Here is a 22977-nt window from a genome sequence, read left to right on the forward strand (position 1 = left end):
TTGAGGAGGGCTTTAAGGTTATCCAGCCCACCTTCCCACTGGACATAGAAGCAGTTCTCTAGATTGAAGTTCCTATGATGTGGCGCTCACTGTTAAAATGGGACATATGTTTGTTAGAGAGTTGTTTGTTAAACCCTCTTTATAACGTTTACTCACCGATCTTAGCTTTGCCTTCTGGAGCTACGTAGAAGGCTTCTCACATAGGACAGCCCTTCCTACCTTCACATGAAGTGTTCTCCACTTACCCCTCTCTCCATCTTTTTAGCTCGGTGGCGTGGTTTCTAGATCCACAGCCCGGGCCCCCTCTTCTGGGGGTGCATTCTAATGTTTCATTCCTTCTATTACAACTGATGCCCAAATCCGAGTGTACAATTCTAGATTCTTTCTCACCAATGTCAAATGCAGGGTATGGCAAACTCAGTATGCAATGAAAGTGGTTTCTACATGAACTGTATTGCTTTGTCTTGTCTTCTCTCCACTACCACACCAGAGACCTCTTCTTTGTAGAGGATAAGCACAGATACAAACATAGACTATATTTTATTATTAAATTAGAAATATCTAAAATGATTAAAATGATTCTTATTTTAAATGTGATTTATATACAGCATTGTAAATTTCACTAACATCAGCATTTTGGCTACTGATGAAACCATTGTCACTATTTCTGAACTACTCATAGCATTATTCTTACAGAATAGATGGTGATATGCATTCTCCAGGCTTTCAATATAAATCTGCAGGCAAAATCAAAAAAAAAAAAGTAATCACAAAACCACAGGTCCCAAGATCTCTTGGGATCTCTAATTGCAATAGCAGGCAGGCCTGGGCTGCCCAGCACTCAACTCACAATTCACACCCACTTAGTGAGCTATGCACAGCAAGTGGGAATTATCTTATTATACAGATAAGCTTTAATTGGCTGTGATGTAAAGAAAGCCCAGTGTCCACACACTTCTGTACTTCTAACTCTTATTAGTATCAAATTGTTGGGAACCAAAAGCCACAGTCTGACAAGGTCGCTGTGTCTTAGCAGCATTCTGACAAGGTTGGAATCTGCAGGTGCACCCTGTCTCTATCACGGTGGGAAGGAACGCTAAGTGGTTTCCCTTGACTAAAAAGAAGTTTATACTTAGTCAAGGACACTGGCAGTAAGAATGCAGGGTGGCCAAAACAGAAAGGTTGTAACTAGGTCAGAGTGCTTTTGATGTTTAAGTCTCTTCCTCTTTTATATAAAGCTGGCTGAAAAAAATAAAATTGTGCCAGCTGGTCATCAGCCTTCTGACCCTCTCGATATATGTCTTGTCTTGTTCATTCTTGCCCTGAGCCCTTTCGGGTTAAGGACCTCTGTGATCCCTGCAGGTGGTGCCACCAAACAGGGACCCGAACAGAGGCTTAAGGTAAGGAAGGCTCTGGAGGTGCATGCAAACATAATTTTAGTTTCAATTCAAGGGTATGGAACAACATCAAGAGAGAAATGGGCCAACAAGTAAGTAAGGAGCAGGCTCTTTACAGAAATTTTATGTTCAGTGTTGTGTAATAGAGGTTATAAAGTATCTTAAAGTCAGCTTAGAGTGCACTCAAAATTGTTATAATTGTTTTGTGTTTCATTGTGTAAGTTTTGTGTATGTCTATGATGTGATTAATTTATTAGAGAAAAAAAATCTAATAGTTATGATAGCAGTCTTATTAAAAACTGGGACTGATTCAAAACACTATTGACTCTTACTTCAGCTATCAATCCTCCCAAAATGATCCTAAAAAAACAGAATGGGACACTTCTCAATCTACTCCTGAAAGTTTCAAAAAATAACTCATCAATGTACTTGTGGCCACTTAAGTTAATTTTTACATGTTCTTGAGCTCTTGAATCTGTGCATGCTTAAATTGACATTTATAGCATGCCTACCAACATTTTTTTATGTATGCATATATTTAAACATTTTTAGGATGGTTCTTATTATAAAATTAATGTAAAAAATACAAGGCTTCTGTTCTTTTCTCTCCCCCACCTTTTCTGCTGCTACTTTTAAGAAAAATCAGTTTTTTAAAGGTTATGTCAATCAGGTCTAACTAAATTATAGGCATTATTTTATGGACAGTAACTTTAGTCTGTTTCATTTCATTATAAATAATTTACATTCAATTTCTTTATTATATCTATTATATTTATATTATAAATATATAATATAAATATTATATTTTTTATTATATCTATTAACAACTGGTGTCTTTATAGGTTACTTATTGTATAAAAACAGTTTAAAGTTGCCTTTCTGTATGGGTCTATATAATAAAAATAAGACTAATTGGAAAAACAATTTTATTTAAATTTAAAATTCTTATGAAAGTGACAGCCCTCATCTTTGTGGACAGGCCCTAACCAGAGACTTATTAGGTTGGCACTACCCAGAGGCCACCTTTTTTCAATATGTTGATGACTTTCTTCTATGCACAGCCATAGAGCCCCTCATCTGCAGGGCAACTGAGTCCCTTTTAAACTGTCTGGTCTCCTGGAGATACAGAGTCTCTAAAAAAAAAAAAAAAAAAAAGCTCAACTATGCCTCCCACAGGTCACCTACCTTGGTGTGGTCTTAAAGGGACAGGCTTACTCTCCGAGTTATAAGCAAATTCACCCAATCCTTCATTTGCCACTCCCCCATACCATAAAGCAGCTTAGAGCTTTCTTGGGAGTTACAGGATTTTACAGAATCTTGATCCCTAGATATGCAGCCCTTGCCAGACCTTTTTTTATGATCCTGCTAATACTCCTATTTGGCCCTTGTATAATAAATGCTCTCACCAGATTCTTATCTCAACATGTCCAAGGGATCAAACTCCAGTTCTTGGTCAAGAAATACCTCTTCCTACGCATGAGCCCTCCATCCCATTCTATCAGGGGCCCCTGGAGACTGCACAGGTCAACCCCTGAGACCAGTACCCCCTCCCCTATCCTCCCATCACCCCATTGTCAGCACGAAGCAGCTAGATGAGTCATCGCCCCTCTCCCCAACAGCAGTTGGGTGCTTGTCTCAGAGAGGGGATTCATTGGGTCTGATGACCCAAGGCAGATGAATGGGTATCCCATCCTCAGTGGAGAGCCGTATCATTCCTGCATCCTGGGGAGTTATAGGCCTGCATTCCTGCACCCTGAGAGGGAGTTATAAACTGTATTTCTGCATCCTAAAAAATAGATAAAGGGTCTGATAGATCTTCCATAGGGCTGATGAGCAAAATGCTCTCTAGATTGTTTCCCCTCCCCCAATAGAGGTACAAACCACACCAGTTCACCTAAGAAAGCCTGCAAATCCATGGCCAATAAAAAAACCCCACCTAACTTGAGCTGGGACGTCCATAAAAACCCCAGCCTTCACCTAAACAGGGAGCTACCGATTTCTGGGCTTTGCTACTCTTTTTCTAGCTGTAGCCTTTCCTTTTTCTTTTATAAATCCTACTATATATAAATGGGCATCATTAAGGTGTCATGCATCTTTCCAATGGATATGCATTACCTCCAAACCTTATAATGAGTCCCAATAGAGCTGGGAACATATTAAACAGCATTTAAAAGGTCTCATACTAAACTGAGTTTAGATTTAGTTACTTTGCATCAAAAAATATTAGATATACAAAACAGCAATTTGCCTATCACTCAACCCTCAGATGTGGCTGCCCGGTGTTAGATGCTTTAAAAGGTTTTAACTACTTTAACATATTAAGACATTCATTTTGGATTATGCTTGGAATGACTTTTCTAATTTTACTTATTCTGTGTTTATTTCCAGTCGTCTGCCAAATTGGCATGTACCAGCTCTTCAAATTAAAAGCGGACCTTCACCACGTTTAATTAAAAAATATAAAAGAGAGGAGATGTTGGGAACCAAAAGCCACAGTCTGACAAGGTCGCTGTGTCTTAGCAGCATTCCGACAAGTTCGGAACCTGCAGGTGCACCATGTCTCTATCACAGTGGGAAGGAACGCTAAGAGGTTTCCCTTGACTAAAAAGAAGTTTATACTTAGTCAAGGACACTGGCAGTAAGAATGCAGGGTGGCCAAAACAGAAAGGTTGTAACTAGGTCAGAGTGCTTTTGATGTTTAAGTCTCTTCCTCTTTTGTATAAAGCTGGCTGAAAAAAATAAAATTGTGCCAGTTGGTCATCTGCCTGCTGGCCCTCTTGATATGTGTCTTGTCTTGTCTTGTTCATTCCTGCCCTGAGCCCTTTTGGGTTAAGGACCTCTGCCATCCCGGCATCAAATTACTTGCTAGCTGTTGAGACATTCATGGTAAGACAGCTGCCCTGGGGCCTGTTCCTATGGAGTTGGTGGGATGAGAAAAGGACACCCTCTTCCCAGTCTTTCTGTCCCACAGCTTCTGTGTTAGGAAGGCCTGTCTTGTGGTTGGCTTTGTCGTGCTTCAGGTGAGGCCAAACTACTGGGACTTATTTCCTATCCCAATTGGATGCTGCCTAGAAAGATCTGCGAAGCTTTGACATCCCTCTTAATCTATGCAGGTCACTGAAAATAAGCAGGTGTCAACTTATATCCATCTGCAGAGGGAGTAGGTCAAGTGATAAGATTACAGTATCTCTCCTGAGTTGTGAGTCAGGTAGATTATGGTAGAATATAATTTAAGACATTGGAGTATTATATGAATCCAGTGGTTAAGATTTTTATAAAGTTTCCTCTTAAAAATTAAGCCTTCAATTACTGGTCATGTTGTAGAAAATATTTAAGTGGTACATATTTGAAGCTAGACATAAGTAGACTCTGCCTGCTTATTAAAGTGTTTTGTGGACAGTATCTTCATCAACTTTCAGTACATGAATTTTTCCTTGTTGCTTGCCTTTATGGTTGAAGGAGAAGCTCTCTTTTCTTCAAGTAGAATCTGAAAGGTCATGCTTAGTCAGTGGTCTCTTGGTGTAAATTACCCATTGTTTAAAGGCAATTCCTAATTTATCATAATGTCTTTATTTTAAATACCCACTTGTATTATTTATTTATTTATTTATTTTGAGACAGGGTCTTACTATGTAGCCGAAGCTGACCTTGAATTCTCTGTATAGCCTAAGCTGGACTTGAGCTCACAAACCTCCTGCTTCATCCTCCTGAGAACAAGGATTATAGGCATGTACCCCATTTGTATTTTCATTTTGGAAAGTACAAGCTGCCCAGTCCCAGTAAGACAACACACTGGACAACCTTGCCATCTTGACTTACGAGAGAAATGCTGTCTTTGTACTTCATGTTGGGGTGTCTGCCCTGGCTGGGGAAATGTTGCAGTGGCTTTTGATTCAGCCACGGTGTCAATATGGACTACTTGAATCGAGCATGCTCAATACGAAGCATAGACAAAGGAAAGGATGGCATTTATCAGATGCCAGGGGTAATAAGGAAAGAAGAGGGTCACCAAGTGCTTGTCTCCCTCTATAGCAGGTCCTGAGGCAGGGGACATGCTGTATGTCCATGGACACACCTCTGTGGTCCACAGACAACATGGGCATGTGTATAGCAGAGAACAGATGTAGTAGACGTGGCACCTCCTAGACTGTGATGTGACTGCTTGGTGTCTCTGTCTTCAGTGACTGTCTCTAGGGGGTTTCAGGGTGACATGAGATGAAGCAGTACGTGATGGCAGCAGTCTTCCCCCTCCCCAGACCTGGGCTTGAGAGTGTTCCCGTTTGAACAGTCCCCTCCTCATCTCATCCCCTGAGGCCCATTTTAGGAACAGACTCTTAACCTCTCACTGGCTCTCCTCCTCAAGGTGCATCCACAGCTGTTACTGGCACAGTTCTAATATTTGGAATGAAAACATGCTGTGACTGGTCAGTATGACACACCGTTCTTGCCCTCTCAAGGGGAGGCCTTTGTGTATATAAATAGGCCAGCATCTGTCTTTCTTTTCTTTTTGTCTTAAGAACAGCCATCATGAAAGTAGTCAATAGGAAGTTATCTGTGTGAGAGGACAGCAGAGACACACGCAGAAGTAAAGAGCCTCTGTGTTCTTTGCATTATCAGTCAGCACTGCAACTTTACCAGATAACGGGCTTTCCTCTTCTTGTTCTGGCTCTGCACGGTACTTCTCATGGTCTTCAGCTTGTCCTTGTCAGGGCTTCTGCTCAACATGTGCTTTAGCTTTTCTAGCACTTTCTGATGGGTCTGCTTGTTTTTTTTGATTTTGACTTACCACTCCTTCCTTTAATTGTTTCCTTCCCTCTTCTTGGGACATAAAATGAGGTATTTCATGCCTCAGGCTGTCACCCCTCACTTGTGTGTTAATTCTTTTTTAAAAAAATCCCCTTTTCTCTGAATTATTCTTATATATGTTCCTGAAAGTTATGGTATGTGCCTGGGTTCCTTTTTTTTTTTCTGTTTGGCAGTACTAGTGTTTGAACTAGAGGCCTTGCACTTGCTAGACAGGCCCTTTACCACTTCAGCCATGCCTCCAGCCCTTTTTGCTTTAGTTATTTTTCAGATAGGGTCTTACACTTTTACTGGAGACTGGCCTCAGACTGCAATCCTCCTACTTATGTCTCTCATGTAGCTGGAATCACAGTTGTATACTACCACACCTGGCTCGTTTGTTGCCCAGGCTGGCCTTGAACCATGATCCTCCTGATCTCTGCCTCTCAAGTAGCTAGGATTATGAGTGTGAGCTACAAAGTCCAGCCCCCTTTCCCTTAATACATCCTGATGAGGAATCTACAATAAGCCTAGTGTAGTGGATATCCTGCTACCTCCTTTACTTTCTGTTAAATGAAATTGTCAACAAAATAGTTCTTCAGATGTAAAACTTACCCAAGTTGAGCATTTATAATAAAAAAATCCGAATTCTGAAATGCTCCAAAATCTGAAACTTTTTAAAGCACCAGTATGTGGAAAATTCCTCTCTATTTTTGTTTTATGGACAAAATTATTAAAAATATTGTATAGAGCTGGTGGAGTGGCTCAAGTGCTTGCCTAGCAAGTGTGAAGTACTGAGTTCAAACCCCAGTACCATCAAAAAAAGTATTGTATAAAATTACCTTCAGGCTATATATATAAAGAGTATGTGAAACAGAAATGAATTTTGTGTTTAGACTTGGGTCCCCTCCCCAAGATATCTCATTATGTATATGCAAATATTCCAAAATAAAAAAAAAATCACTTTTGGTCCCAGGCATTTTGGATAAGGGATACTGAACCTGTGCTAGAACAAGTGTAGTAGCTGTCAGGATCCAGCCACTCATTGCTGTCCCTCCACCCATCCACTCATGCATTTCAGTCAGTTATTAACAAGGGCCAAGATGATGCTGGCTGCTTTCGATACAGCGAAGTGTAAGGTGGAATACCCAGGGAAAGCGCACAGTAGGGCTGAGCCTCCCCACATGCAGCTTCATCATCCAGTCAGCACACAGCTGTACCAGCAACTTATCCATATGGACGTTCTCAGAGATTTGTGGATTTGTTTAAAGGCATTTATTACATTGCATTTTGACTTTACCCTTGCTTTTTTTTTTTTTTTTTTTTAGTTTTTTGTTTGTACATACTTTGAACCTTATAGAACAGTTGCAAGGATACTATAAATATCTTTTCTCCCATCCATTTGGGTTTTATCACTTTGCATTTCCATCAAGAATATATGAGAATTTCTGTTCCCCCAGCCTCACCAGAATCTAGCATCCAGCTCTGGAGCTTTTGCCAAAATGATGGTTCAAAAATGGTGCCTCAAGTGCATTTTCACTTGTATTTTTCTTATTATGGGTGAAGTAGAGCATCTTTTCATGTGTTAAAAGTTCATTTTTGTGCATTTCTTATAAATTCATGTATCAAGGATATTGAGCTTGTCGTATATGTTGCAAATAGTTCTCTCAGTTTGTCCTTTATCTTTTGATTTTGCATGTGGTACTCTTTTGGCTAAGCAAAAGCTTAGTTTTCTAATGCAGTCAAATTTATCACTTTACTGCACTTAGAGTTTGAGTTATGTCAGTTTTCTCCTAACTCCGGTTGAATGCACCTGTTTCCCTCTGGTATTAACTTTGTTGTATTTTGTCCAGTTAGCTATCTGATGCATTGGGAGGTTATTCTTGTATATGATAGGAGGAATAGATGTAATTTTTTTTTTAATGGCTATCTTCTTTTCCCAATGCCATTCATTAAAAATTCCATCTTTGCTCCAATAATTTGAAAATAATCACCTTTATCATATACCCACTTCCTGTGTATAATTGGACCTGTTCCAGACATGGCCTGATGACACATGTCTGTAAATCCCAGCAGGTGGGGACGTGGAGGCAGGTGGACTGTGAATTCAAGACTGGCCCAAACAAAGTTAGTGAGATCCTATTTCAAAAATAAAACACAAACAAAAGCTATGCATGCATAGCTCAAGTGGTAGAGTGCCTGCCTAGCATGTGCGAGGCCTGGATTAAATTCCCAGTAACACACACACAGACACACACACACTAAACAAAACAAAACAAAGCACCCAAAAGCAAACAGCGGAAACAGTGGGCCTCTTTCTTTCATCCATAACAGCACTACTTCCAAATGTTTCCCATTTTGTATGATTCTGGCTTTAGGATGGACACACATTCTAAACTAGTCAATAATATTTTATTTAGAAATTTTGTATTGATATTCAGATCAGTATTCTGTAATTTCCTCTCTTGCAGCTGTTTTTATCAGATGTGTTATTACCGGAGAAGAACAGTTCAAGGAGGAACAGTTTCAGAGGTTTCAGTCCGTCGTTGGCTGGCTCTGTTGTTTCTGGGCCATGGTGAACTAGAACATCATGGCAGTAAGAGGGTGTGGAGGAACAAAGCTACCACCTCAAAGTAGTCAGGAAGCAGAGAGACAGGAAGGGACCTGGGACATGATGTGCCATTCAAAGGCATTCCCCTAGTGACTTGTTTCCTCCAGCGAGGTCCCGCCTCCTGAAGTTTCCATCACCTCCCAGGCTTTCAACACATGATGCTATGGGGGACATTCCATATTAAAGCCATAACATCACGCTTAGATAAATGTTACACTTGCTTCATGAAAAAGAGTTTGAAAGTTTTCCTTCATTTCTGTATTCTGAAATTATTTTTGTGGCATAAAGAGCATATGGTCACCTTTTGAGTCCTGCCAATGTGTTAAGAGAATTTGAAGACGTGCTTTGGAATTCCTCAGTCTATACTCTTTGCCTTTTGGATCAGTAAGTATGGGGAGGAGTCAGTGGATTTGTGTACTGAGGGCTGGGTCCCCATGGGTCCCATCCCAGGGACCTTGTGAGGGATGCTACGGTTCCTCAGTTCTTCTCTGTTACAATTACCGTGCATGCTGTTGCTTCTACAAAGGGAAGAGAAGTCTTCTGGTGGGTAGGAGTTGTTGGATTCATTCACTGCTGTTGTAGCCTTGCTGGACATTATCACTCTTACTGCAAAAAGCCGTCGAAAAATACCAATTTCTTTCCTGTCCAATTTATCTTACTCAAAGATCCTTGGGGTTCTAATAGTTTCTGTTAAAAATATCTAGTTGTCTAGTAGTCCTTTTCAAATCCTTCAGCACCCAGAAGCAGTAGCTGGCTTAGTCCTGTAGTTTGCCCCAAACAAGAGATGGTATGTTTTCCCTTTTCCCTCGAGGGAGGGGATCGCTTGCTGCTTATATAATTTTCTGTATTGCCCAAATGTTGTGGTGTGCAAATGTTTATATCTCTGGGTGTGCAGTGGGCCACCTATGCATCTCTCAGTAAGTGCTGTGCTCCTCCCCCTTAACTAAAGTGAATTGTTCCCAGTAGGTCAAGGGGATTATCTGTCTAGGTGAGTGAGAGTACAGGCTGAGGAATACAGCTGACCTGTCCCACTCTTAACAGGGAGGTCACCCAAGCTGCAGTCTCACTGGGCTGGCTGAACTACCTGCCCAGGACAGCCAGGGTGGGCTTTTTCTGAGAACTTTTGGGAAGAGAAGCTGCTCCCTGGCACCTGCTTTCCTTCTGGCCCACTGTCACTGCCCTGGGTAGCTGGGAAGAGACTTTTCACAACTAGTTTCTCGTCCTCTAGGCCACTAAAGGAAAGGAGCTGGTGTCTGGGGCCAAAGACGTAAAGAGCCTCCTGGGTGGGCCAGGCTCTGGGGAGTCCAGCTGGACCCAGCAGCGGCAGCGGCGCCTACAGGACCACGGCAAGGAGAGGAAGGAGCTGTTGTCCACTACCTCCTCTCAGGTATGGGGCATTCCAACATAGAGGCTGCAGGGGGATCCCTTACCCTGCTTCTGATTTTTTTTTTTGGTGGTACTGGGGCTTGAACTCAGGACTTCGCGCTTGCTAAGCAGATGCTTTACCACTTTTTAAAAATTTCTTTTATTCATATGTGCATAGAATATTTGGGTCATTTCTCCCCCCCTTGCCCCCATCCCCTCCCTCTCCCCACCACCCTCTCGTTACCAGACAGAAACTATTTTGCCCTTATCTCTAATTTTGTTGGAGAGAGTATAAGCAATAATAGGAAGGACCAAGGGTTTTTGCTAGTTGAGATAAGGATAACTATACAGGGAGTTTACTTGCATTGCTTTCCTGTACATAAGTGTTACATTCTAAATTAATTCTTCTCGAACTAACCTTTTCTCTAGTTCCTGGTCCCCTTCTCCTATTGGCCTCTGTCACTTTAAAGTTTCTGCATTAGTTCCTTTGCATTGAGGACATCAAATGCTATCTAATTTTTTTTGGGTTACTTGTCTATCCTCACCCCTCCCTTGTGTGCTTTCGCCTCATCATGTGATCAAAGTCCAATCCTCTTGTTGTGTTTGCCCTTGATCTAATGTCCACATAGGAGGGAGAACATAGAATTTTTGGTCTCCTGGGCCTGGCTAACCTCGCTCAGGATGATATTCTCCAGTTCCATCCATTTACCTGCAAGTGATAAGATTTCATTCTTCTTCATGGATGAGTACTATTACATTGTGTATAAATACCACATTTTCTTAAATCCAGTCATCAATAGTGGGGCATCTTGGCTGTTTCCATAACTTGGCTATTGTGAATAGTGCTGTAATAAACATGGGTGTGCAAGTGCCTTTGGAGTAACCTGTGTCGTATTCCTTTGGGTATATCCCTAGGAGTGGTATTGCTGGATCATATGGCAGAGCTATGTTTAGATTTTTAAGAAGTCTCCAAATTTTTTTACAGAGTGGTTGTACTAGTTTGCATTCCCACCAGCAGTGTGTAAGTGTTCCTTTTTCTCCACATCCTTGCCAACACCTGTTGGTGGTGTTGTTTCTAATGATGGCTATTCTAACAGGTGTGAGGTGGAATCTTAGTGTGGTTTTGATTTGCATTTCCTTAATGCCTAGAGATGGTGAGCATTTTATCATGTATTTTTTGGCCATTTGAATTTCTTCTTTTGAGAAAGTTCTGTTTAGTTCACTTGCCCATTTCTTTATTGGTTCATTAATTTTGGGAGAGTTTAGTTTTTTGAGTTCCCTATATATTCTGGTTATCAGTCCTTTGTTTGATGTGTACTGGCAAATATTTTCTCCCACTCTGTGGATGATCTCTTCAGTTTAGAGACCATTTCTTTTGTTGAGCAGAAGCTTTTTAGTTTTATGAAGTCCCATTTGTATATGCTATCTCTTAGTTGCTGAGCTGCTGGGGTTCTATTGAGGAAGTCCTTGCCTATACCTGTTACTTCCAAAGTGTTTCCTACTCTTTCCTGTACCAACTTTAGAGTTTGGGGTCTGATATTAAGGTCCTTGATCCATTTTGAGTTAATATTGATATAGGGTGATATACATGGATCTAGTTTCAGTTTTTTGCACACTGATAACCAGTTTTTCCAGCAGTTTTTGTTGAAGAGGCTGTCTTTTCTCCATCGTATATTTTTAGAACCTTTGTCAAAGACAAGTTGGTTATAGTTGTGTGGCTTCATATCTGGGTCCTCTGTTCTGTTCCACTGGTCTTCATGTCTGTTTTTGTGCCAGTACCATGCTGTTTTTATTGTTATTGCCTTGTAATATAGTTTGAAGTCGGGTATTGTGATATCCCAGCATTGCTCTTTTTGCTGAGTATTGCCTTGGCTATTCATGGTCTCTTTTGTTTCCAAATAAATTTAACGGTAGATTTTTAAATCTCTTTGATGAATGTCATTGGGATTTTGATGGGAATTGCATTAAACATGTAGATTACTTTTGGGAGTATAGACATTTTTACTATGTTGATTCTACCAATCCATGAACATGGGAGATCTCTCCACTTTCTATAGTCTTCCTCAATCTCTTTCTTCAGAGGTTTATAGTTTTCCTTGTAAAGGTCTTTCACATCCTTTGTTAAGTTTACTCCTAGGTATTAGATTTTTTTTTGAGGCTATTGTAAATGGAATTGTTTTCATATATTCTTTCTCAGTTTGTTCATTATTAGTGTATAGAAATGCTAATGATTTTTCTATGTTGATTTTATATCCTGCTACCTTGCTGTAGCTATTGATGGTGTCTAGGAGCTTCTGAGTAGAGTTTTTTGGGTCTTTAAGGTATAGGATCATATCATCTGCAAGTAGGGATATTTTGACAGTTTCTTTACCTATTTGTATTCCTTTTATTCCTTCTTCTTGCCTAATTGCTCTGGCTAGGAATTCCAGTGCTGTGTTGAATAGGAGTGGAGATAGTGGGCATCCTTATCTCGTTCCTGATTTTAGAGGGAATGGTTTCAGTTTTTCACCGTTAAGTATAATGCTGGCTATAGGTTTGTCACATATAGGTTTTATATTGTTGAGGTACTTTTCTTCTATTCCTAGTTTTCTTAGAGCTTTTATCATGAAATGGTGTTGGATCTTATCAAAGGCTTTTTCTGCATCTATTGAGATGATCAAGTGGTTTTTGTGCTTTACCACTTGAGCCAAGCCTCCAGCCTGCTTCTGAGTTTTATCACTGTGCAGGGCATGGTGTTATCTAATTTTCTGAATTTAATTACTTGGGATCCTGTTTTGCCTGGTTTTCCCCTGGCAGCATTTTCTCAGGTAGGGCCAGAAAGGGCCACCTCTGGAAGGGCTCTTAAAGATGAGTTGTGGGGACCCTGGCATACAGTTGCTTCCCTTAGGTTAACTGCATATGGCATATCATGGGGCCTGAGACTTGGTTCCCTCTGTTTAACCCAGAGTCACCCTGACTTGCTTTCCCCTGCTACAGTTGTGAGGTGCTATACCTACTCAGCCAAATGCTGTGGTCACACCTATGTTGAGGACCTAGGTGTGCAGGGCTGGAAAGTGGCCCCTCTGAAATGTGGGTTGGTATCTGCCCTTTCTGACAAATACTCCAGGTGAAAGGCAGAAGTCCAAGGAATTTACTGTTCATCTTCTTGACCTTTTATCTCCTTTCATGATGTTTTGGTAGCAGTAGATCTGGAAGGCTTAGTTCTGGAGGGTCAGGCTGCTTCTAGATGGAGTCTAGTCACAGCCTCCTGAGGTCTGAGGTCCCTCAGTTATTTATTATTAAACTTCTGCCTCTCCTCTCATAAGGTGCACTTGGAGGAGCATCAGGACCCTAGGGGTGGCCGATGCCCCCTCGCCTAGGGTATGTCTGCTAAGCACAGAGTAAACATGCTGGCTGACACTTGATACCATAGGGAGGCAGACACTGGGCTGCTGCAGATCCTGCTGTCCTCAGGTGTGTCTCTTCATGCCTGGCCGATGGCCTTAGTTTCTTAGTCTCCTGGTACTCTCTTCCTGGAGGAGGTGCTGGTTGGCATGGGTGCACTGCAAGGGAACTAAGAACTGGGTCTGAGTTTGGCCATCTGCCAGCCTGGGACCTTGGGCAAGGCATTTAGCTTTTGCTTTCAGTTGCAGTTGCCACAGCTGTAAGTGTGGTAATAACAGCATTGCACGTGGTTCTGGGGAGGAATAACTCAGAGAAGAGTTATAAACCACTCAGCACAGGACTGGTGCACCATAGTTCTCAAATAGTGTGTCTCATCCTCAGCTTGACCTTGTCAAGCAGCATGTCCCAAGTCCCATCGGCTGTGATAGGCAGGGAGTGCCTTTGCCCCACTCTTCCTCTGCAGGGCCTGTGAGGGGAGCAAAGTCTCCTAGAAGAGGCAGTTCAGGGAGCAGGCACCCCACTCTGCCTAGGTGAGCTATTGCTCAGAGTGGTCCTCTGGACTCTGTGACCACTGAGAGTCCCCCAATGTGCTCTTGGGTGTGGAGACCCTTTCTAGCTGACATATCCCTGCTTTGCTGATCACAGTGTGCAGAGAAGAAGCCGGAAGCCAGTGGTTCAGAGGCCGAGCCCTTCCTGGAGCTTCACGTGGAGCCAGTGGAGCCAGTGGCGCGGATGTCCATGGCAGGCCCTGAGGGAGGAGGAGGCCACCCGGAGCAACCCTTCATTGTGCTGGGCCAGGAGGAGTATGGAGAGCACCACTCGTCCATCATGCACTGCAGGTGGGTGGGGCGGGCTGGCCAGGGACACCTGCCAAACCTGTGAGTCTGGAGAGGACAAGTGGGGGGTAGTGGGTGGTCCCTAAAGGAACATATTCCCCCACACAGGATCAGAGGACTGCTGGACAGCTGCCTTCTGGGGTCCTGCTCAGAGCTGCCGTGGGCGTGGTCCACCTCTCTACCTTTTCTAGTACTGTTTCTCTGGGATTTAGGAACAAGTTAGGCTTTGTTTTAACCCCAAGACTCACTCAATTTTAATTTGCTTTCTGTTGGTGCTTCTAGGAAAATAGTTACCATGTTCGGTTTGCACTCATACTTGGTGAATGTGTGGCCTTTCAAGAACAAACCATTGTGGAGTGGCTTTCAGTGGGAGGGCAGGCTTCTTGTTTTGACAGTCTGACTGCTCTGGGTCCTTGGGTTGCTCTGGAGTGTGGTGTGGGAGGCTTCAAATTCCCACAGACTGCAAGAGCCCCAAGTGAATCTTACTGCTGTTCCATAACCTGTGTTCTTCACAGAACTCAGCATATTGTAGGGCCTAATAATACTTCTTGAATAAATATTTCTAGAAGCAGTCAATACTCACCCTTTAAATATAAGCCTTTTGTTTTGTTTTATTTGCAATACTGGGATTTGAACTCAGGGCCTCACAATTGTTATGTAGGTACTTTATTTCTTCAGCTACTCCCCCGAGCACTTTTTTTTTTTTTTTGGCTTAGTCGTCATTCAGGTAGGGTCTCATGCTTTTGTCCAGGGCCTTCAGACCTTGATTCCCCTACCTTCAGCCTCCTGTGTAGCTGGACCACAGGCATGGATAACCACACCTGGCTTATTGATTGGGATGGGGTCTTTCTAACTTTTTGCCTGAGCTGGCCTTAAACCACAATCCTCCCAATCTCGGCCTCCCAAGTGGCTGGGATAACAAGTGTGAGCCATCATGCCTGGTGTATTATTTTTCAATAAATTTGGAAATTTGGAAATGCTGAAGAGGACGAGTCTAGAATGCTAACACCTCCCCTTTCCTTTTGTCTCAGAGTGGATTGCTCAGGGAGAAGAGTTGCCAGCTTAGACGTGGATGGAGTCATCAAAGTGTGGTCCTTCAATACCATAATGCAGACCAAAGCATCCTCCATTTCCAAATCACCACTGCTGTCCCTGGAGTGGGCCACCAAGCGGGACAGGCTGGTGCGTGGTGCTTTGCCTGTAGGGTTCATCTGTGGTCCAAGTTGAGGCAGCAAAGCCAACTCCCCTCCCTCCTCTTCATCATTGCCATCCAAGGACCCCACATCCAATGCTGGCCCAGTGGGATCCTACTGTTTGAGGTGATAGTAAAGTTACTGCGTTAATAAAAATTGAAACGGGTCCACAGGGGGCCTGAAGATGGCAGAGGCTTCATCCTGTCTCTGCTGCTCTGTCCCTAGAGATCACCTGCTTCCTGCCATCTGTCTGTGTTTCTGACCACATTTGTCAGCTCCGGCCTTCTTGCTGCTGAGTTCCCCTGTTCAGGGCCAAAGGTAGCCAGTAGCACTGGGGAGGAGACGCTCTTCTGTTCTGAGGTTCCCCAGGGCCCCACAGCCCCAGGAATAGTAGTGTTCTTTTTCTCTCTGGACCTCAGTACTTGACATAGGAGTTGTAGTTAAGGAGATAAAAGTGCTTTAGTATTTTTTTCTTTTATTCCATTTTACAGAGACACTATATAGCGCAAGAGACAAACTCCAGTTTTCTGTAACTTAAAAACTAAAGGAATTATCCTCATGGGCCTAGGTTATCTCAAGGATTTTCCTGAACCAGTGTCCAATGCCAAGGTCACAGTCTAGCTAAGACTCCTGGGGGTCACCCCCCCAGACCTGGGCTGTTGTGCACTTTCTTATGGTAGTATTTGTTAAATATTTTTGAAGTGTCTCACCAAATAAATCTTAAGTTCCTGGAGGCAGGGAGAACCTTGTTTATGTTTTTTTCTAGAGGCCTTTACAGAGTCAGAGCCAGAGCCCTCCCTGAAAAGGCAAATGGGCAGTCTTCCAACCTCATTGACCAGCTAGAACCAGTACCAGGAAGGGGAAGCAGATAAACCAGGAGTGAGAAGGAAGGGCTGGAACAGTTGGGATTTAAACTGAAAGAAAAGAGGGAAGATCAGAGGGTCTCATTTAGCCATCCAGTTATTGTTGAGGTATATCTGAGGTAACATATCTGTTTTCTGTTGCTATAAAAACGTACTCAAGGCTGGCTACTTTATAAAGAAAAGAGGTTTATCTAGCTTGCAGTTCAGGAGGTCTGAGAACATGGTGCCAGTATCTGTTTGACTCTGGTGAGAGTCCCTTGGCTGCATCACAGCATGGTGGATGGTGTCCTGGTGGGAGTGCATGCCAGAGGGAGAGATCACATGGTGAGACAGGAAGCCAGAAAGGGATTCAGGAGCCAGGCTTGCTCTTTTCTAACAGTTTTCAAAAGAAAGAACCAACTTACTCTGGGAGTCCAGCATTATTTCTGAGAGTGATGTACCAATGGCCTGATCATCTTCCACTAGGCCTCACCACCTCTCACATGGGCATACTGGGGACCAAGCCTTCAACACCCTCCATCAATCCAAACCATAGCAGATGACTTGTGGTTTAGCCTCTGTTCAAAGCTGGCTTTGATGTCTTTATGTCATTTTAAGTGTAGTCCATGGTTGCCACTGGATAAGTGGGAAAGGGCCCCACCTCTGTAGCTTGCCTACTCTACACCTCACAGGAATGGCCTGGCCTCTCTCCTGTAGTCATTCCTGACTCCCATGTGCCCTTCCTACCCTCTAACCCTTCTTGTTTCAGCTATTGCTGGGCAGTGGTGTGGGGACGGTGCGTCTTTATGACACGGAAGCCAAGAAGAATCTCTGTGAAATAAACATCAACGATGATATGCCCAGGTGAGCTGGAGTACTGTCCCCGTGCCCAATATTACTGTTTGCTGTGAGTGTCACCCTTCCCTTGTGGTGGGTGATGTCTGACCCTGGGCTCATGTGCTTTGCAGAATCCTGTCTCTCGCCTGCAGCCCCAATGGGGCCTCTTTCGTGTGTTCGGCCGCAGCCCCAAGCCTCACTTCCCAGGTGGACTTCTCTGCTCCAAACATCGGCAGCAAGGGCATGAACCAGGTCCCTGGCAAGCTGCTGCTGTGGGATACCAAAACCATGAAGCAGCAGGTACAGGACCTGCCCATGGGTCTCCCTGGGGCTGGGTACTTGCCTGGAGGGTACGCTGTCCACACTCACCTGTGTTTGATGAATTTCTTCCTCTCTGTTTTGTCATCTCTAGAGTCTTGATTTGTGAGAAGATTTCCAGGTTTTAAGTGTTGAAAGTCACGAACTCCACAGAGCAGACTGTGAGCAAATGTGGACATTCAGAATTGTGCCATAGACTAAGTCACCCAAAACCTCCCAGAGGACCATGTGGCTTATTTTTTAGGAATGGACTGCTGTCTGTTCTGACCCCTGGTTACTTAGCATTGTTTGAGAATTGCAGCTCATGGTGGTGCATGTTCATAAGAGGTGACCACTGTCTGGACAGCCTGGAGCCAAGGATCTCCTCCTTCTGAGCAATAATAGCACTTGTGGTGGTCACCATAGCCTTCAGGAGAGAAAAGATGTTAAATTCACTATTGTAACAGGCTGTAGCGTTTCTTATTAATAGTTTCATTGCTCAAAAGTGGTGTGTTCTTTATGGTGAACATGTTGTTTCCTGCTGTTCCCCATCTTCAGGAGGTCCCTGCCCTCCATATAGTCTATGATGCAGATGTGCAGCTTATACCTTCCCAAGTCTGCCTGCAGAAATGCTCTGTACACCCACTGGGAAGTCTCACAGGCCTTTCAGGCCTAGCAGGACCACAACTGGGTTGTCAATCTCTACTCCCTGCCCCATCGCCTCCTCCTCTCCAGTTTTCCTCACTTGGCAAATGTGTCCCAGTTGGAAACTGGGTGTCTTCCCAGATCCTTCCTCTCCCTCTGCTCACACAGTTGATCCATGAGCAGATGTTGTCACTGTCATCTCCAAAGTGTATTTCCAGTCTAGCCACTTCTCTGTATTTCTAGGGACCTACTCCAGACCATCTGCAGAGCCCCCTCTGGTGACCTCACCCACCATCCTCCACACCACTTAATCCAGTTCCTCTTCCTTATTGGTCTCTTGCTCTTTTCCTCCAGAGGTTTTACCGTGATTTATAATCGTCTGTTTACTTGTGATTTTCAAATTTTTCATTTGACATTGAATAGATACAAAAGCATTTTGAAATCATGGGTTATGGTATAATGAGAAGAAAAGAAGTAAAATGAGTACCTAGTTTAAAAGTAGTACAGTACTTTATGAGTGCTCTGTTACAGTCTCCCCTGCTTCCCCATTCCAAGGAGACTCTGTCTTAAAATTTGTTTGCTGTTGCCTTACATTTTAAAAATTAGTTTGTCACATTAATATCTATCCACAAACAGCATAGTTAACTATATATGATTGGAGTCATGGTGTACATGTTTTTCTAGAATGTTGTATTCTAGTTGGAAGCTTATGTGTCTCCCAGTTGTATAGCTTGGTCTTATCTTCTGGCTGCTTTTACTGAAATTGAGAATTTCTTTATCAGTGGAACTGGCCTTCCTTTTTTGGTTGTCTTTTCTCTCTGACTGCTTTTAAGAACTTCTCATTGGAGTATCTGGGTATGGATTTTCTGGTTTTTAAGTTTTAAAAAAATTTTTTTAACTCCAGCTTGGAATTTGTTGAGTTTTCTGAATCAGAATTTATGTCATTGTCCAATTCTGAAAAATTCTTAGTCATTGTTGTTCCAGTGTTACAGTTCTCTGGTTATCTCCTGCCTTCTGGAAAATATGGGTTAGAATTTCTCTCTTCCTCTTTTTTGTTTCACTTTGCTGTATTTGTGATCACTCTGCAGCTCTGTCAGTTTGCTAATTCTCTCCTCTACTGTATCTAATCTATCTAACTTATCTCTTACGACAGTAATTTCAGTGTTTTAGAAGAGCTAACTTTATTTTTACAAACCGGCTTTGTCATACTTACATTCTCCCTTTCTGTCCATATCTTTAGTTACTCTTACTTTGCTGAACATGACTGTGGTCAGTGTATGTACACTCATATTTATGCTGTCTGATAATTCTAGTATCTGAAGCCTGCATGGATCTGAGTCTGCCATCTGCTGTTTCTTTGAATGCTTGTTCCTTTTGCCTGAGCTTCCTGTACCTTGTAAATTTTGATTGTGGGCTCTGTGCCCAGGACCTTTATCCTTGAGACTATTTTGAGGCTGGGGATGGAGGTGCATTTCTCTGGAGGTTGGCCTTCATTTGTGCCAGGGACCTGGGGGCACTACCAGCTTGTGACAACTTTAAAATAAATTCTCTGCTTGAGGTTTCTCAGGCTACTTAGGGGTTATGAATTTGAGTTATGAACCCCTATGGGGGCCAGTTGATGGTTATGAATATGCAGACAGGATAAGTTTTCTTATTATCCCTTTATGTGAAGTAGGTTTATTTCTAGTTCATGTGTGCAGTGAGGATACAACTCTTTGGAGTTCCGACAGTGTGTGGGGATTTCTTATCACCTGAACTTGGGCAGGTCTTACACTTTGGGCTTCTGAGTGCTTTGTAGCTGTCAGAATGAGAACTTGGGTAAACTGGATTTTATTAATGCCCCTTATGAAAGCCAGCTTTGGAGTTCAAGTTCACTTACTATTCCTCAGATACCTTGTTTTCTCCTCACTTTTGGCCTCAGAGGATTCCTTTATTTGCTCTCTCAGTACTATGAACATGTGCAGAACGAACATTATATGACATTCTATTTTGTATTTTTAATCTCAAGAGGGTGACTTAGGGTTTCTGGGGTTCCCTATTGTTTGAACTGATATTCTTCATTAATTACTAGAGCAAGCAATAGACCTTAAGTTCACTGGGGTGGTTTGTTAGCTCCTGTATTTCTAGGTGTTTCTGTGACGAGATGCTGGGCTTGATGGGAAGGAACTGAGGCAACTGTGGGACCTGTGTGTGTTGACCCTCCATTACTTACAGCTACCTGTCATGAAGTGGTAGTCCCTGCTGGCAGCTTGACTTTTCACTAGGATTTAGCTTGGAGTGCACTTGAGTAAAGCGTGGGTTGCTAAGATACGGACTACTCATTTTGCAACTGAACCAACATGGATTGTTGTCTCAGTGTGGAGACCAAAATGTCTTCAAGCACAGCGACCTTGCTTCTCAAAAGAGCACAGTCAGCCATAAGATCAGCATTTTGACAAAGGTCCAGATCCGTTTTTCAGAAGGAAGTCATGGAAGGGAGAGGATCTGATGGGGCTGCTGTATCTGCATCTGAGTTGGATGAGGTCTGCTAATGGTGCTTTTGTTTGGTTTTAATAGCTCCAGTTCTCCCTGGACCCCGAACCCATTGCCATCAACTGTACGGCCTTCAATCACAATGGGAACCTGTTGGTCACAGGGGCGGCTGATGGCGTCATCCGGCTGTTTGGTACACAAGTGTGCTCATAGCAATCCTGAATGGTCCCATTCTTAAGTGACCAGCTGGAGTAGAGGCTATTGCAAAAGCCAGATTTTAAATGCACGTGGAAGTGCTCAACTTGGGGTCAAAGTTTCCAAAACACCCAGCATAGTCAGCTTGCACGTGCTTAGTGTTAACAGATGTGGAGCCAGTGGAGCTCAATAGGCCTTAGATCTTGGGCTATTCCATCTGAGTCCTTGTTGCCTGTGTGGGATGCAGGAGGACACACAAGAGTAATACTGTTCACTTGATGTGGGTAGCTCCTTCTCTGTCCCCAGGGTTTGAGATGGGGACAGGCCACTGTATCTATAATGGAACCCTAGGGCACTCTGTGTGGACTTATAGAGGTCTTATAGGAAGGACTCCTGTGTCCTCCTAGACTTATGGGATCCCTAAATGAGCTCCAGCTCACCATAGGGATTCCCAAACCTCACTTAGATCCTGTTAAAGAAGCTGCTTCTGCAGCTCTTAGGTAGCCCAGCCTCGTGGGTAGGGTCAGTACTGTCGGGTCCAGGAGTCCCTTGACCACTAGAATTCATAAGCAGAGGGTGGGCAAGAGAGAGGGGCTTATGCTAGGCAGAAGTCTTCAAGGTGTACCCAAGTCTTAGTGGCCTTCTTGCTGCCTTAGACATGCAGCAGCATGAGTGCGCCATGAGCTGGAAGGCCCACTGTGGGGAAGTCTACTCGGTGGAGTTCAGCTGTGACGAGAACGCCGTGTACAGCATCGGTGAAGACGGCAAGGTAGGTGCCAGAGGGATTTAGTGACAGAGTGCGGGGACACTATGAGAGGCAGGGGACAGATCCGGTCATGGGTCTATGAACTCTGTGACCACCGTTTTGTCATCTGTAAAATAGGGACCCATAAGATGGGTCTTGGGGCCAAGATATGCTTTGGTAATTGAGTGGTGACCTCCGTGGGTGCATAATTTGCTGAGGGGCTGGGGACAGCTTCCCAGAGGCCGACAAACCCAAGCAAAGTCTGTAGCAGTGAAAAGGAAAGACTCTCTCCTTCCAAAATATCATATAAAGACATGCCCTTTATAGATTCCTTCTGCAGAAGGGTGTTAGGAAGTAGGAATGGCAATGACCTTGGAAAGTTTCTGGGGATGCCTGTCATATATGCCTTCCTATACCTTCAGGCTTTATACTAACTACCTGTGTTCTCCGTTGAAACCAGTAATTACAAGATCAATTCCTTTTTTTTTTTTTTTTTTTTTTGTGGTTTGGGATCTTGCTATGTTGCCAGGTGGCTTCAGATTCCTGGGCTCAAGTGATCCTCATTCCTTAGCCTCCTGAGAAACTACAGGCCTGTGCCATTGCACCCACATTCAGCCCTTCATCTGAAAGCTACATGAAGGGACTGGGTGTGGTGCACAACTGTAACCCTAGCACCTTGGGAGGCTGAGGCAGGAGGATCGAGAGTTTGAGGCCAGCCTAGGCTAATTGAGACCCTGTCTCAAAGAATGAAAAAATTCCCCAAACTATAGGAAGGAGGATTTAAAGCTTGACTTCTATTTGCATGGATAGGATTCCCAATGAAGTGGTGGTCACAGCCAAGTACCCTGTCCACACTGTGGGCTGATGAGTTATGCACACCATAATAAATGGAGCTAACTTTGTATCTGTACTACTCAATGTCCAATCAGTTGCACTGCTGAGAACCTGGAAATGGATCTAGAATTTGTCCTCTGTACTTTGTTCCTAAGTAAGAAAATCAAGTTGGACTCTAACTGATGGTGATAATGATAGTAATAGTCACTTGAAGCATCCCTCCTGCTTGAGAGATCAGGAATCCATACAAAGGCAGTTATTCTCCCTTTTCCTCTGCTGAGTTCAGACCAGAGGGAAGAAGAAAAGTTGGACTTTGACATGAGGTTGCTGACTCTTCTGGATTCTTCCCCTTCTGCCAGCAAATTATGTTGGCAAGAGATGGGACTTTGGGGTGGCCTATGGACAAATCACCCCAAACCCTACTCTGCCTGTGGATCTTGAAAGGCCTTTCAAAGCTGTCAGAACTCTGGCAGAGGGAGGTGGGTTGCCCCCACCGGCCTCTGTTCTGGGTGGGCCCTGGTGGTGCCTCCCATGCTCGGGTC

General features: G+C 43.4%; 1 protein-coding gene across 8 annotated transcripts in view; it reads left to right on the forward strand.

The window, feature by feature from the left end:
• Wdr91 (WD repeat domain 91) overlaps positions 1–22977 on the forward strand; it is a 36368-nt gene that overhangs the window by 8795 nt on the left and 4596 nt on the right. For all 8 annotated transcript variants that reach the window (XR_012444192.1, XR_012444193.1, XM_074062506.1 and 5 more), the window contains 7 exons: positions 10019–10177; positions 14185–14378; positions 15407–15557; positions 17180–17274; positions 17379–17547; positions 20746–20854; positions 21513–21625. Coding sequence is in view for 6 of the 8 variants with exons in the window: in XM_074062506.1 (XP_073918607.1) it covers positions 10019–10177; positions 14185–14378; positions 15407–15557; positions 17180–17274; positions 17379–17547; positions 20746–20854; positions 21513–21625 (990 nt within the window). In the remaining 2 variants the exon portion in view is untranslated. The remainder of the gene's footprint in view (positions 1–10018; positions 10178–14184; positions 14379–15406; positions 15558–17179; positions 17275–17378; positions 17548–20745; positions 20855–21512; positions 21626–22977) is intronic.

This window comes from Castor canadensis, chromosome 2 (assembly GCF_047511655.1).
Source record: "Castor canadensis chromosome 2, mCasCan1.hap1v2, whole genome shotgun sequence".
Classification (NCBI taxonomy): domain Eukaryota; kingdom Metazoa; phylum Chordata; class Mammalia; order Rodentia; family Castoridae; genus Castor; species Castor canadensis.